Source organism: Nycticebus coucang, chromosome 2 (assembly GCF_027406575.1).
Source record: "Nycticebus coucang isolate mNycCou1 chromosome 2, mNycCou1.pri, whole genome shotgun sequence".
Classification (NCBI taxonomy): Eukaryota; Metazoa; Chordata; class Mammalia; order Primates; family Lorisidae; genus Nycticebus; species Nycticebus coucang.
Window position 1 is genome coordinate 2,947,569 of NC_069781.1, and position 14,279 is coordinate 2,961,847.

Consider the following 14,279-nt stretch of genomic DNA (forward strand, 5'->3'; position numbering starts at 1 on the left):
ACAGGGAAGCTTCCCGGCTGCTGAGCTGACAACTCAAAGGCAGATGAGGCCTCTGCATGTCTGGAGCCAGACAGCAGCTCCACACAGGTGGCTGGATGGAAGGAAGGGGAGAGGAGCTGGCTGGGTGGAAATAAGTGGGGGAGGGGAGGGGAGCTGGCTGTTGAATATTCTAAGAGCCAGTGAAATGGATAAAAATGGCTGCAAGTTGGGCTGGAAAAGGGGCCCCGAGGTTGTCCAGAGTGGGATGGCAAACAGCCATGCCCTGGGAACACACGGAGTCCAAGACTGTCCCTAGCTCAGAATCTCTTCAACAAAGACCTCTATGCAGTGGCCACCACAAATCAAATGCAGCCGGCACTTAGGATGTCACCTCTCCACTTCCCCAAATGAGCCCTTCATCATACAGTGGGGACCAGCAGGGAGCCAGCAAGGCTAGGAGCAGGTGGAGATGACTCCTTGTCAGTGCCTCCCTCCGGTGCCTGGTCAATCATGTCCACCTCCAGCTCAGAAAGCAAGCCCGAAACAAGACCCCCGCAAGCCCACCGAGCTGTGCTGCATGAAGCAGGGGAGGGCAGCTAGGGCCAGGGCAGCCAGAAGCTTCCTGGACAGGTAAGGCTTGACAGATGCCTCGAAGCTGTGTGGACCTAGAAAGGGTGCTGGGCAGGCACAGGCCCTTCCCTGGCCCCACCATTAAATCAGAGTGGACTCTACAGCTCTGGGCACAGCCTATACTCTCAGAGCATCTGCTGTATCTTCATGGTAAGTGGCTCTCTCACAACAGTTCCGTAAGGTCTGCGACGATCAAAACACGCCCATAGCTGCAATTTTGACAAATGGACACACCTGTGTGAGTGACACACCTGTTCCCCACTGGAGACCACTTCAGCCCTTTTCCCTAAGAGTTCCTCCCCTTCCCTGTCACACCCTGCTGCCCTCCATGAGGGATGGGTGTTGGCTGCCCCCGAGCCTGTCTCTGCGCCTGCTGCCCTCCCCTCATTCCGCCCAGGCACGCTGGGGGCTCCTGCAGCAGCCCCCGGCATTTTACTGCTGAGTACTAATCCATCGCATGAGTAACAATTAGTCATCCATTCTCCTTCCCGACTGACATCTGGGATGCCTCCAAGTTTGGGTTTTTGTGAACAAAAAGCAGCCAGATGAGCGTTCATGTCCAGACGGTGAGCTGGGGAGGCCTGGGTTCTCACTTCTTTGGGGAGTGAAACACCACTGGGTTTCCCCCGCCTCCTCCCCCGCTCTGTCCACCCAGCCAGGCCGCGTCAAGGGGATGCATAACCTAAACTTTGAGCAGCTGCCGATGTCCCCCCAAAGTGGCCAAACATCCCTGGCCAGCAGCCAGTGCCAGTCCCAGCAGCTCCTCTCCTCCTGGATCCTGGCCGCCAGCCTGTGAACTGTCAGGCACCTCTGAGGTGTGTAGCCAAACTTTACTGCGGTTTCATTTTGCATTTTCCTGGTAACTAAGGCTACTGAGGCTTGTTTCCAGGTACTTGTTATTCAGGATTTCTGTCCATTTCAATTGTTTTTGTCTTATTGAATTCTAGGAGTTCTTTACATATTTCAGATACAGGTCAGGGATGTTTTACGATTTCCTCCCCAGTCTCCAGCTCAGCAACTCATTTTCCTGGTGGTGACTTGATAGGCTTCATCTTTAATTTAATGGCATCTGCTACATCAAGGGGACTGAGCGCGGATGCATCTCCTTCCGCACCGTTATCCTCACCCTTCAATCCGGACACTTCTGTGTCTTGGCTGGTTTTATAGAAAGTCTTGAAACCAGGCATTGTACGTCTAGTTTTGTTCTCCTATAAGACTTATGGCTGTTCTAAGATGCTTTGCTTTTCCATGTAAACTTTAGAATCATCTTGTCAATTAAAAAAACGGTCTGCTAGGATCCTGACAAAGACTTGCATCGAATCCAGTTGAATGTGAGAACTGACATTTTAATATCATCTTCCCATCCCTAAACCTCATCTAAGCCTTCATTTATTTAAGTCTTCTGTAATTTCTCTCAGCAACATTTTGTAGCATTATCACAGAGGTTTTGGAATCTAGAAAGTTTAGGGCCTTCCCCCATGTTTCTTCTGCCTCCTTCCCTCTTTCTCTCTCTTCTGGGATCCAAACCACACACCACCCACCCTGCCCCACATGCCCAACCTCCTTTCCTCCCAAGTGCTAACTGTCCCCAACTACCTTCAAGTTCCAGCCTCTTTCCTCTGCCGTCTGCTGCCTTCCATGGACCGAATCCAGTGACTGCTCATTTCAGATATTCTGCTTTTCAGTTTTAGAATTTGTACTCGACCCCTCCTAGCCACCCTCGCCCCCCACCAAGGTGCCCATCTGCTCATTCATGCGGCACACACGTTCCTCTGAGCCCTTGACCCTACTGATAAAAGCCACCATGGTGGTTACCAATCCTGAGCTATAAGATGCCCAGACAGCGGGAAATGCCATTTTTGAACATGTCCGTGGCAGTGTCTCCACAAGAGCCTGGCATTTGAACTGTGGACTAGGCAAAGGTCCACCATCACCAACTTGTGCAGCACTACCTGCACTGGGGCCCGTATGCAACAGAAAGTGGAGGGAGGGCAGCTGTGCTCTCACTCCTGCACGGGGTGCCCATCTTCTCCCAGTTCTCAGGCCTTCAGACCCTGGGACATACTTCTCTGCCCCACCCCCACAGTCCTCGGGCTTTTGGACCCAGACTCAATTACGTCACCAGCTGTCACCAGCCATCCAGGGGCTCCATTTCCACATGAGCGATGGCCCGGGTCAACACCCTTTCATCTCTACCCCAGGGCCTCTGCAGAACCCTGCTGACGCGGCGCCCACAACTCCACCCACCATCCCAGTGGCTCTATCAATGGTTTGTTCGTGAATGTGACTCACTTTCTCCTGTTTCCTGCACTGGGAGGTTTTTTTACTGGACATTGGACATTATGAATGATACATTGTGGAGACTCTGGCTCCTGCAGATTCTTCTGAAGAATCCTATTTGTTCTAAAAAAAAAAAAAAAAAAAAATCCTATTTGTTCTAACGGTTAACTTGCTTGGACTCAAACATCTAACTCCATCTTCCCTGCAGCAGGCAGCTTCTGCTCTTTTTGCTGAAAATGCTTTGCAAGTTTTTACAGTGCCGGGAGGTTAATTGTCAGCCAGGAGTTCAGGTGGATTGTACGCACGGGTTGGGGCCCTGCAGCCGGGAGTTCAGATGGACTGTTCACACAGGTTGGGGCCCTGCGGCCGGGAGTTCAGGTGGACTGTACGCACGGGTTGGGGCCCTGCGGCCGGGAGTTCAGGTGGACCGTTCGCACGGGTTGGGGCCCTGCGGCCGGGAGTTCAGGTGGACCGTTCGCACGGGTTGGGGCCCTGCAGCCGGGAGTTCAGGTGGACTGTACACACAGGTTTGGGTGCTGCAGCCGGGAGTTCAGGTGGACTGTACACACAGGTTTGGGTGCTGCAGCCGGGAGTTCAGGTGGACCGTACACACAGGTTTGGGTGCTGCAGCCGGGAGTTCAGGTGGACTGTACACACAGGTTTGGGTGCTGCAGCTGGGAGTTCAGGTGGATTGTATACATGGTTGGAGCCCTGCTGGCTGCAGCGTTTCCCTCCTGACCTTCCATTGCTGCACAGGCCATAAGCTCTATCCTGGGACACCTCAGCTTCTGCACAGAGTGGGCATGCCCCCAAGCAAAAGGCCACAAGCTCTGAAACCCGCCATGCCCCACCGAAGGCCGTCCCTTGGGGAGATCCTTAAGGTCCTCTGGGCCTTCACTACTACTCTTCAGCACCTTCAGATATGTTTTATATACTTTTTGCAGTTGTTGTAATTTGCTCACTGCTAGAAAATCAGTGTGGACATACTACACTATCACTACAGAAAGTCAGACCTCCTAAATGTGTTATTTGTAATCTTTAAAACAACTCCATTTGCACCAGTGTAAACTGAGAGGGAAATGGCACATGAGCAGCAGCCAGGCAGACCCCGCCCTGCATAAGCACCTCCAGAGAACAGGCAGGATGACACGGCCTTGCCCACAGCTGTGCTCGCAGGCAGGACAAGGCCAAAGGACTGACACCCCACGGTCATCCCAACATGGGACAGAAAGGCTGGAGACACTCCCGGGGTCACCTCAACACAGACCGAGAGGCTGGAGACACTCCCAGGGTCACTCCAACACAGGACCGAGAGAATGGGGACACTCCCGGGGTCACCCCAACATACGTTCACTCCCACCTTCTGAGCTTGCTCTTCTTTCTCAAATCTGTGACCAAGGAGATGACCATCCCTCTGGCCTGCCACACTCATCCCTTCCCAACTCATCAGGCCACCTCGGCTGAAAACCAGCTGCCAGACACACAAATGGCTGAGCTGTGTTTTGGAATCTGGGGACAGAAACATCAAACACACAGACCCCTCTCCTTCTCTCTGTGACCCCAGCCTGTGGACACTGAGGGGAAGGTCATCCACAGGGGACGTCCTTGCGTCCCCGAGCCATGAGCACCAGTGATTAAACTCTGCCAGGATGGCAGATCCAGCTGTGAAAAGGCCCCTCCCCACCACATTAAGTCAGGCCAGTCCACTCTGAGAAATGCAGGCTTGTGTGCGCCACTTACAATCACACACCAGTGGACCTGACAGCTCACTACACGCATGCTCCAACTTACAGGGGTGGGGGAATGAAAGGAACAGCAAAGATGTGGCTTTTAAAAATGATAACAGAATTACAAAAATAAAATTGAACACGTTTGTAAAATAAATATTAATAATATAAGTTAATAACTAAAAGACAAATCAGTTTCAACTGGTTTAATCAATATTTATCCTAAGACCAATTCTATACCAGAAACTTGTTGGATCCTTGGGATACAGAGATTACAAAGGTCACCTGTCCCAAGGACCTCTCAGCCCAGATGGGGAGATGACAGGACAGCAGCCGTGTCCCCGTCCTGGTGCCAAGATGTCCCTGGGGTGAGGAGCACAGTCTCAAGGCAGATGCTGCTCTGGTGCCACGCTGGCAGGTGACAAACTCTGGCTCCTCACAGCTCCCTCCCTGTGGCCAACACTGACACGGAAACCCCATGATGACCTTGCTTCTCAGCAACAGAGGTATCTCCAAAGTCAAGTTTCTTGAACAGAAAGGGGACACACTACATGTCTTACTCATATGGGAAAACAGATTCGCTATGTCATAAGCAGCCAGACCCAGTGCATCTGCCGGCCAGGGACGAAGAGGGAGTCGGCAGGTGCTGGGTGGGGGTGGGGGGTGCATAATGAGGCCCACTGAGGAGTCTGAAGTCTCCTGGGAGAGCAGGGAAGTGGCATGGGAGGTGGGTCCCATAGTAGGAGGGTCCTGCCCTCTGCTTTCTCAGGAGACAGGAGATTCATGGGCACCCGCTGAGTCCCAGCACACGGAGCAGAGCCAGCCTCATTCCCTGCACACAATCCACAGGAGGCCAGGCTGGGGCACCTTCCTGCAGACACACCCCCAGCTTGCCCCCACCCCACAGTCCCTAAAAAGCACCCCGTGGCGCCGCCACATCTGAAAATGCACCGTACAACTCTATCAGGCTCCATGTCTCTCCACACTGGAGCCGGCCCCCAGAGTTGGGGGCCCAAGCACCTTCAGAACAGGGGAGGCATGATGGCTCTCCTTCTGGCGGGACTTGGTGGTCTCCTGTAGCTCCCCGGAACGGAGGCAGCTGCAAACCCAAGCTGGACCACAGCCTCCCCAGTTCTAACTCAGCGACTCAGGGCTGAAGAACCTGAGCCTTGGTTTCCCCATCTACAAAGGGATGGTTGCAAGGTTAGCCACAGTGTCAATGATTAGCACAGCCCAGCTGACAGGCCGCAGGTGCTCAAGAAGAGGGCACATGGCCCATCCTGGAGGAGGCGAGGGAAGAGTTGGTCAGTGAGAAGACGTTCGGCACCAGCCATGCTCAATCAGCAAATGTGGCCGACACTACAAGTAACAGGTTTGAAACACAGAAGCCCAGGAAGTCAGAAGCCGGCAGGGCCAGTGCGGATCTGGTCAGCCTTGACCTGTGTGGCCTTCTCAGGTCTCCAAAACTGTCCTCTGTTCAGTTGCACACGAGAAAGTTGGGTGTGATAGACAAATCTCAGACCAAGGCCGCCACGTGGACCCCTCCCCACACTGAGGCAGACGGGCCTCTGTGGCCAGGCCAGGCTGCACAGAGGAAGAGCCCTGCTCCCTCAGCTCCCACCCGGTCCCAGCAAAGGACACCCTCCTTCCCTCTCCCCTCATCCTTTCCTTCCTGCTCCTTCCCGGAGGTCAGCTGTCCTGACAGATGCTAAATCCCAGTAATTATCTTTGTCCTCATAATAGCCTGCCATCTTCCAGGAGGGCCCCAGGCAACATCTGCTGCCCTCAGAAACAACACAAAACCATCACCTTCTCCTCTGTGGTCCCACAGCTGGGCCCGCCAGCCTTGCCTACCCACCCTGATTTTGTTACAGAAAAAGGCAGCTGTACAAGGAGGCCGCTGCTCCCCTGCCGCCCATGGAGAATCAAAGAAAGATATACGGACTCCGCTTTTTGCCTCTGGCCAGCCCGTGTTTATGGCAGACATAAAACATCGCTGCTGACAGGCTAGACATGCTGCTCTGGCCCCAGGCTGACACTGGCAAGCAGGTATCAGCCGCCAGAACTTGTTACTAGAAGACCAAGGTGGACATCACACTGGTCCATCTTCAGCGGCTGGTGTGGGGTGGCACAGACAGAGGGCATCCTCGGCCCTGCATGTGGACAGATGGGTAGACAGGCCCTTCCTGGGTGTCCTTGACAGGCCCCAACCTCAACCTGCGGAGGAAGCCTTGCTTCCCTACAGGTAGACAAACCAGGTCACAAAGCCATTTGGGAGCACAGCTGGACAGGACCCTGTGCCCTCCCAGCCACAACTCCCTCTTTCCCAGGGATTCCTTCTAAGCAGTAGCAAAGCCTCTCACCATCTAAAAACATCCAGAAACCAAAACAGAGTAGAACCCAGGGCTGGGTCACAAGGGTCAGGCCCAGGGCTGACCATTTCCCCTCTGCCATGTGAAGTGTGCTGTGTGACCTCCAGCAAAGCCTCTCTGAGCCTTAATTTGCCCAAATGCAAAATGGGGGCTGGAGCGCCCACCTGGAGTTGTGGAGAGGGCTGACGTGAGGCACCCAAGCCCAGGGCCTGGCACACTGGGGCAGAGGGGACTAGTGAGGAGCACATGGAACCCTTGCTTAGACCCCTTAGTCCTAGAACTGTGAATACTCTCAGGATCCTGTTACCCTCAGGGCACTTCCTTTTACACAGTGGACCAGCCGGGGTCAAGTTACCTGGCGGCTCTGTGGTGTACCCTTAGGGGCAGCCCTGAGTGCTGTCCAGGGATGAGAAACAAGGGCAGGTACAGAGTGGAGCCCTGATGGCCCCCACACGGGCACCACCAGCGTCCTCACCTGGGAGAAGGAAGGTGGCCAAACCCATTTACACCGGGAACTCCCTCTACATCTTATGAACCTTAAAAAATTATCCCAATGATGGGTAACATGACATGTTTAAAGGGGCAAAGTCATTTTACAAGGCAGTAGAGCATGCAGCCATACACTCCAGGATAAACTGTGCGTCCCGCCATGCCACCACCACCTTTGTTTACGACTGAAAATCACTTTTACTCTGAAAAGAGTAGAACCAGCGCTAAGCAAAGCAGCATCACAAAACTGCAGCCTCTTCACGCTCGGTGAGACCCACGGATCATCGGGTCAGATGCTTCCATTTCAGTGATGGGAGACTGAGGCCCTGACAGCGCCCCACCTGCCCCAGCAAGCTGGCCATGGACACGTGCCTTTGCTCCTGTGAGGCACTATCCTGTGCACTGGGAACAGCAGCAGAGGCCCTGGGAGGAAAGAGAAGGTCACGAGGCAAGGCCAGACCCCACTAGGCCCCAGCATCAGTGGTGGAAAGTGGGGAGCGGCGCCCTGCTCCGCCTTTGCACAGCTGCTCCTCCTGTGGGCAGACCTGCCCTGGGTGTCATGACGCTCCTCTTCAGGTGCATAAACCCAGCAGCCGCCTCCTCTGAGAGGCCTTCCTTGCTTTCTGAGTGGCATTCTGCCAGCCCCACCTGCTCCCATGGCCAGCCGAGGCATACATGTCATGCTTCCGTGAGCAAGCCTGCTGCCTGGCCTGGGGCCTCAAGCCCCAACTCAGCACCTAACCCTGGGCTGCCAAGTCGGGCAGCCATGACGGCACCACACAGCGCTGCCAGGGAATGGCCATTATGCAAATGCAAGGTACTGATTATTAGAGCAATTTAAAAAGAAGCTTCTCCTTTTTTAGGCTTATTTTGCTTAACAGAGCATTTTTAAGTGGCAATGTTTTGTGTTAATTTTTCAACCAGCTGTTCTTATTATTTGATTATACATTATTCAGGCCTCTCCAAAGCAAGCGTAGCACTCTCGAGCACACGGCTTTCATCTGGAGTTGTTTCTCCCTACAGGGGGACTCGCTCCAGCTCCTGGGAGATGTTCTGGACCTGAGTCCATGCCACAGGCCACATGTGGCTGCAGAGCTCCTGCCCCAGCAAGTTGACCTGGGCTGTACCAAAGTGTGGACGATACGCCCAGACAGGGAACTTAGGATGTGCTGTCTCACGGCAAGCTGGGATGCTGTTCACAGGTTGAGCTAGATTATAGCTTGGATACACTGGGTTAAATAAAATACGTTCTTAAAATTAATTTCATCTGTTTCTTATTTTTTCCCTTAGAGACAGTCTCGCTGGCGCCCAGGCTGGAGTGCAGTAATGCAATCACAGCTCACTGCAGCCCAAACTCCTGGCCTCAAGCAATGGTCGCAACTCGGCCTCCCAAAGTGTTGGGACAGCAGTAGTGAGCCACTGTGACAGTCTATTTTTATTTTTTGATGAAGCTATTAGGAAATTTAGTCACGCGTGTGGCTCATGTCTGATATCTACTGGGCAGCACAGCCAAGGCCACTTGGCACCTGCAAAGTCAAGTCATGCTCTTGGTTGAACAAGAGGCAATGACCACCCTGCCATCCCCTAGGGCCCTGGTACGCTCACTGGGCACCCTGTGGGTCCCTTTGCTCCCTTCAGCATCACCATCAGACCCCCAACACTGTGCATCACAGAGAGGGACACCAAGGCGCAGAGAGGTGCATGGCATGCCAGAGACACACAGTTAGAGGCACAGTGCTCGGCTGGTCCGGGTCCACTGTGGCGCTCGCTCACTGCCCTGGGAGCAGGGTGTGGCTGGGACCAGCTGGGCACAGCCCTCTGGAGGGAGTAAAGGAGAAGCCAGATCTCTGAGCCCTCAATGACCAGCTGGTTGGCACTGGTGGCTGTGAATGGGCCCCCTGAGGCATATCTAAACAGGGTCCCACATGGGAGACCCCAGCCCTCACCGAGTGCCAGGGGTGACCTGTGCCTGCTGTTCTCTCCCTAGGGAGCGTTGGTCTTGGGAGGCACGAGGAGGAATCTCCTTGACCCCACACCTCCAGCTCCTGGCTCCAGGCCAACTCACAAAAAGTGCTTAGTAACTAACTGAGGGCAGAGTGAAAAATGACTAACTACTGGATGAATGAATGAAAGCAGGAGTGAGGCCCTCCTCCTCGGGGCTCCTCACTGGTCTACACCATACAGCGTCCCTGGGGCAGCTACCTCTGGGACTTCCCGTAACAGCAGCTGTGTCTGGGTTCTGGATGGCCGGTGGTGTCTCTCAGACATAGAGTTGACCCCATGCCTGACATCAGCCACGGCCTAAAGGAAAGAACCAGTGTCCTATTGCAAAGTCCCCTCCTGACCCCCACCCTGCCCTGTCTGCCAGTCTGGGCCATTTCCCCAGCTCAAGCCTTGAAAATTCTCGAATCTCTTACCAGGCAGAGCCTGGGTAAGAAGCAGCCTTTCTGTTTGATTCTATAAATGGCCATAATGGCCAAATACCCACACCAAGTCTACAGAGGCAGGAAGGCAGGAAAGCCAGCTTTCCAGTGAAAGGAGAAGGGGAAAGCATGAAAAATTTATTAAACTCGAGGCACAGGGACCAAACTGCATGTTAACGATTCAAATCCATTCCCCTTCCCTATGATTTATGATCTATGTTTGTAGTAACTGCAGCCACAGGAACTCTCTGGATCAGGGAGACTGGCGCTACTGCCAGGGGATGACCTCATTGGGCTGTGCAAAGCCACATGCCCGTCAGACCCCCCTGTGTGACGGCAGTTCCATCCTGTGTTTCAGTTCAAGAGACTGGTCACTACCAGGATTGGCAGGAACGATGGGACACGGGGCCCCAGGCCCCAGGGAACGATGGGACACGTGGAGCCCTCAGTGTGCACCACACACCTTGGAAACGTCCGGGGTGCTGAGGTGTGGACAGCAGTGCAGGGTGCATCCCCCACTCAGCACCCCAGAGGCACCTTGTGCCAGGCCCTGGCTTCTTCTCAGAGCCCTCAGCCAGTGCTGACCACAGAGGGCGCAGAGCCCCAGCTCAGGTTAATGATTGAGCAGAAACAGCAGGTCTGAAGGTTGGCCCCCAGCACTGGCCTGGGGCTCCCCGGAATCTAAGGGAAGCAGGCGTGGGGTACAATAATCCCACTGTGCCACTGACCCACTCTGTGCCAGGCTGTCTCCTCTCTGGGCCTCGGTCTCCTTATCTTTGTAACGAGGACCGACACAGAGAGACCTAGCAGCGAGTATGGGGGCAGGGAGACCACGAGATGAAGTCTTGGCGGTGCCCAGACCCCACAAACACGGGGGAGAGCCACTCCCTGGGGCCACCTGCTGCTTGGGTGCTGACACAGGGTGTGGGACATAAAGAAGACACAGGGACTGACCATCTGGTCCGTGGGAGACATTGCACCCCTTATCACGGTATACCCCATAGACGGCCCAAAGGCCAAATGGGGGTGAACTTGCTATGGGGAACGAGCCTGGGCAGGGGCACCAGAGGCTTCCAGAGTAGGAGACACCTAGGCCTAGACCAGGCAGATGAGAACGCTGGGAGGGAGGGAAGGAGGCAGCTCCCACCCTGAGCTGGGAGCGCAAGGTGACCAAGGGCTGGGCCTCACCCCTCAGGGACCTCCTTCCAGCTGTGCCACCAGCCAGACCCTGAGCTTTCTGAGCCCCAGTATCTTCCCCCCCTTACAGCCCCATACACCGGCGTTGGGGGACATTAGAGCCTTTTTGTGAAATTTTCTCAGTCCCTCTCTGGTTCCTAGGACTGGTCAGGGTGGTGGTGACATCTGGGGGTACTCCAGGCCCTGGATCTGTCTCCGCCCTTCTACTGTTCCTAACCCTCTAACCCACACGGTTGGCCAGCTGTCCTGAGGACTCTGGGGTTATCACCAGTGGGTGGGCCCGGGCCCCACAGCCAGCCCAGTTTCAGGAAGACCGGTGGGTGGCAGCTCCCTAGCCAGCAGACGAGAACCTTCTCTCAGAACTGCATGAGCCTGGACGACCAGCAAGGTGCTGAAAGGCTGATTCCTGGGTGACTTGGATTGTTCACATAGACAAAGATCTCGCAGGAAGCACTTTCCTCGCAGAAGCAGCCCTGGGTGTGAGTGCGAGTGTGAGTGTGAGAGAAAAGGCAGGCGTTCTGGACAGGTGCCTCAAACACAGCAGATGCTCAGTAAATGCTCTTAGGCTTAGCTGTATGGAGTCTTATTCTCAGCCTAGTTCTAAAATGATAGGAATGAAATACAGCAGGAGTCTTCCCAGAGGAAACACGCGGTTTACTTTGGGACAAAGACACAGCTGCCCGAGGCAGCCAGAGCCCTGCAGGGCAGCGGGCGGCCCACCTGCCTCATGCCGGCCCCTCATCTGCAGGGAGGTGACACCCCTGTCTTGGCTCCCAGCACAGGGCCACGAGACTTGGCCACAGCTGACACCACAGGCCAGGCCTGGCCAGCGTGTGCTGGACAGAGAAAAAAAATCCTCTGAGAGAGAGGAAGAAAGGACACATGGACAGCAGCAGGGACTCATCTGGGACCCAACCAGGCCACAAGACGGCCAGACCCCACGGACTCCTCTGCTTCAGGCCATGCTCTGAGGTCTCTGCTTCTGGAAACGCCAGCTCCAGGCCTGGCCAACACATCCCAAGTGCACCACGCAGGTGGCTGAGATGAGCACCCTACCCATGAGGTCTACCCCGGGGAGGAGCCAGCCAGGGCCAAGCAGCCCATAGTCACTTCCACCACCAGACGGTGGGTAGCTTTCCAAAAGGTACCTGGTGTAAAGAACTGGCCTCTCTCGGGTCTTTGAGAAGCACTATCCCTCATGCACCGGAGACCACGCCAAGCCAGTGGCATGGAAGCGCCGGGGTGGGGACAGCCAAGGACCAGTGCTAATTCCAGTGTGGACCCTGCGTTTTCTTCTGAATCCCCTGACACCCATGAGAAACTTCTCCCCATCCTTTCCTCCCTGCTCCCCCACCCCACTCACTCAGCCAGCTCCTCCAGGCTGCGGTAGACGTCATCGTCATTCTCCGTGGTCTCCTCTGAGGGAAAAGGTCTGTGGGAGAAGGTGAGAGGGAAGTGAGCGGGTCCCACAGCACTGCCAGCCCAGCTGGGCACCACCCAGGGTCTGCCACAGAGCCCCACTTGGCCCTGCTGGGAGCAGACAGGCTGTCGTCACTCCCTTGAAGGAGGGAAGTGGAGGTGCTGGGTGGGGAGATCCACGCAGGGCACCCCAGGTGAGGGCCGTAGCTCTCACTCTGGGCCCCTGGGGACAGTGAAGCAGAAAGCTTTCTTCCTGCTGACAACTCTGTTTTCACCTTCCACTTTGCTCATAGGTCAAGGGGACTCTGGGTTCAAGGAGGAAGGTTTCCCAGGACAGCTCTCAGTGTGGCATGGTGGAAGACCACCAGCTCCAGCCGCCATAGGGGAGGGTTCCCTCTGGAAGGACGCTGAGGTGGGGGCCGGCAGGACCTGCCCCTCCCCTAGGAAGGGAGCCTCAGGAGCAGGAGGCGCGTGGGGAGACAGGACCATGGGGTGCTCCTCCCCGCCCCCTCAGTCATCTCCCCACGCCCCAGAAGCCCTGAACCCCCAAGCCTTTCTGCAGCTCACAGTGGTCCTTGAATCTATACACATAATATAAACTTCAAGGTGGCCCCTTCTTTGAGTCACACCTTTGTGGCACTCCCACGCACGTGTACATAATTGAAATTGTTTTTCTCCTGTTAATCTGTCTACGTCAATTTAATTTGTAAACCAGCCAATGAACCTAGAAGGGCAAGGGAAGCATCGCTCCACACCCATCCCATCCTCTGCATGAAGATGAGTGAGGCCCCGAGTGGACAGGCCTCCCTGCAAAGGCCAGTGCTGCTGGCTAGCCTGGGGGAGGGGGCGGGGAACAAATGCCAGGGGTTGGGGAGCTGCCAGCTGGTCCAAATGCTATGGGCCACAAGCAACCCATCTCTAGAGGAGACAGAGATGGCCCCTTTAATTAAACCAAACCCCACCCTGCAGCCAGGGAAACCTGCCACTCAAGATCTGGCAGGAGACCCCAGCTGGGAGCTGCCCCAGCCCAGCTGCCAGCTGGGATTTCCTCCTCGCCTGGGGTCAGGCTGACATTTGCTCAGCTTGGTAGCTCAGCGAGGGAGGAAGCTGCTGCCCAGCAGCCCCCTCCAGTGAGGTGAGGTGCTGTGCTCCATGGGGAAGGCGAAAGGGGGGCTAGGATGGAGCTGGAGGCCTGGGTCCTGCCTGGCTCTGTCACAGACCTGGAGGAACCCTGAGCCTTAGGTCTGAGGGCCTTAGGTCTGACCCCTGTGGGTTCCTGACAGCAGCCTGTGTCCACAGCGGTAGCATGGCCCGACATGACCTCTGCTTGGGTGGACTGAGCCCTTCCTCCCTGCCACATCCCCTCTGCCCACCTGTCGCCATGACAGCATCACCCACTGAGGTGGGGGGTGTGCATCCTTGGGTCACAGGCAGAGCTGAGGCCACAAGAATACCCTCGCTAAAGCTCACAGCCAGGAAACCCCTCCAGGAAGCCACTTCCTCCCGTGATATGCAAAACCTGAAGCTGACCCAGACCCCACAGAGCTGTCATGGTGCAGGGCTGAGAAGTCACAGGTTGACAGGACCATTAACACGCAGTGACCACAGAAGATGTTAAGAGCACACGGGACCGGGAGGGGGAAGGATCAGGCCAGGCAGGTCCCAGAGGTGGCGGCTCCCTCCCTGCACCAAATGCCACTGCCGGGACCAGCCCTGTCCCCACACTGCAGGTTGAGCCATCTCTCTCCACTGCCAGGACCAGC

The 14,279-nt window shown here is 55.5% G+C and overlaps 1 protein-coding gene across 12 annotated transcripts in view; it reads right to left on the reverse strand.

Moving 5' to 3' along the window:
- The window catches only part of VAV2 (vav guanine nucleotide exchange factor 2), a 272,198-nt gene that overhangs the window by 130,321 nt on the left and 127,598 nt on the right, over positions 1–14,279 (reverse strand). For all 12 annotated transcript variants that reach the window (XR_008373766.1, XR_008373768.1, XM_053558480.1 and 9 more), the window contains exon 4: positions 12,461–12,529. Coding sequence is in view for 10 of the 12 variants with exons in the window: in XM_053558480.1 (XP_053414455.1) it covers positions 12,461–12,529 (69 nt within the window). In the remaining 2 variants the exon portion in view is untranslated. The remainder of the gene's footprint in view (positions 1–12,460; positions 12,530–14,279) is intronic.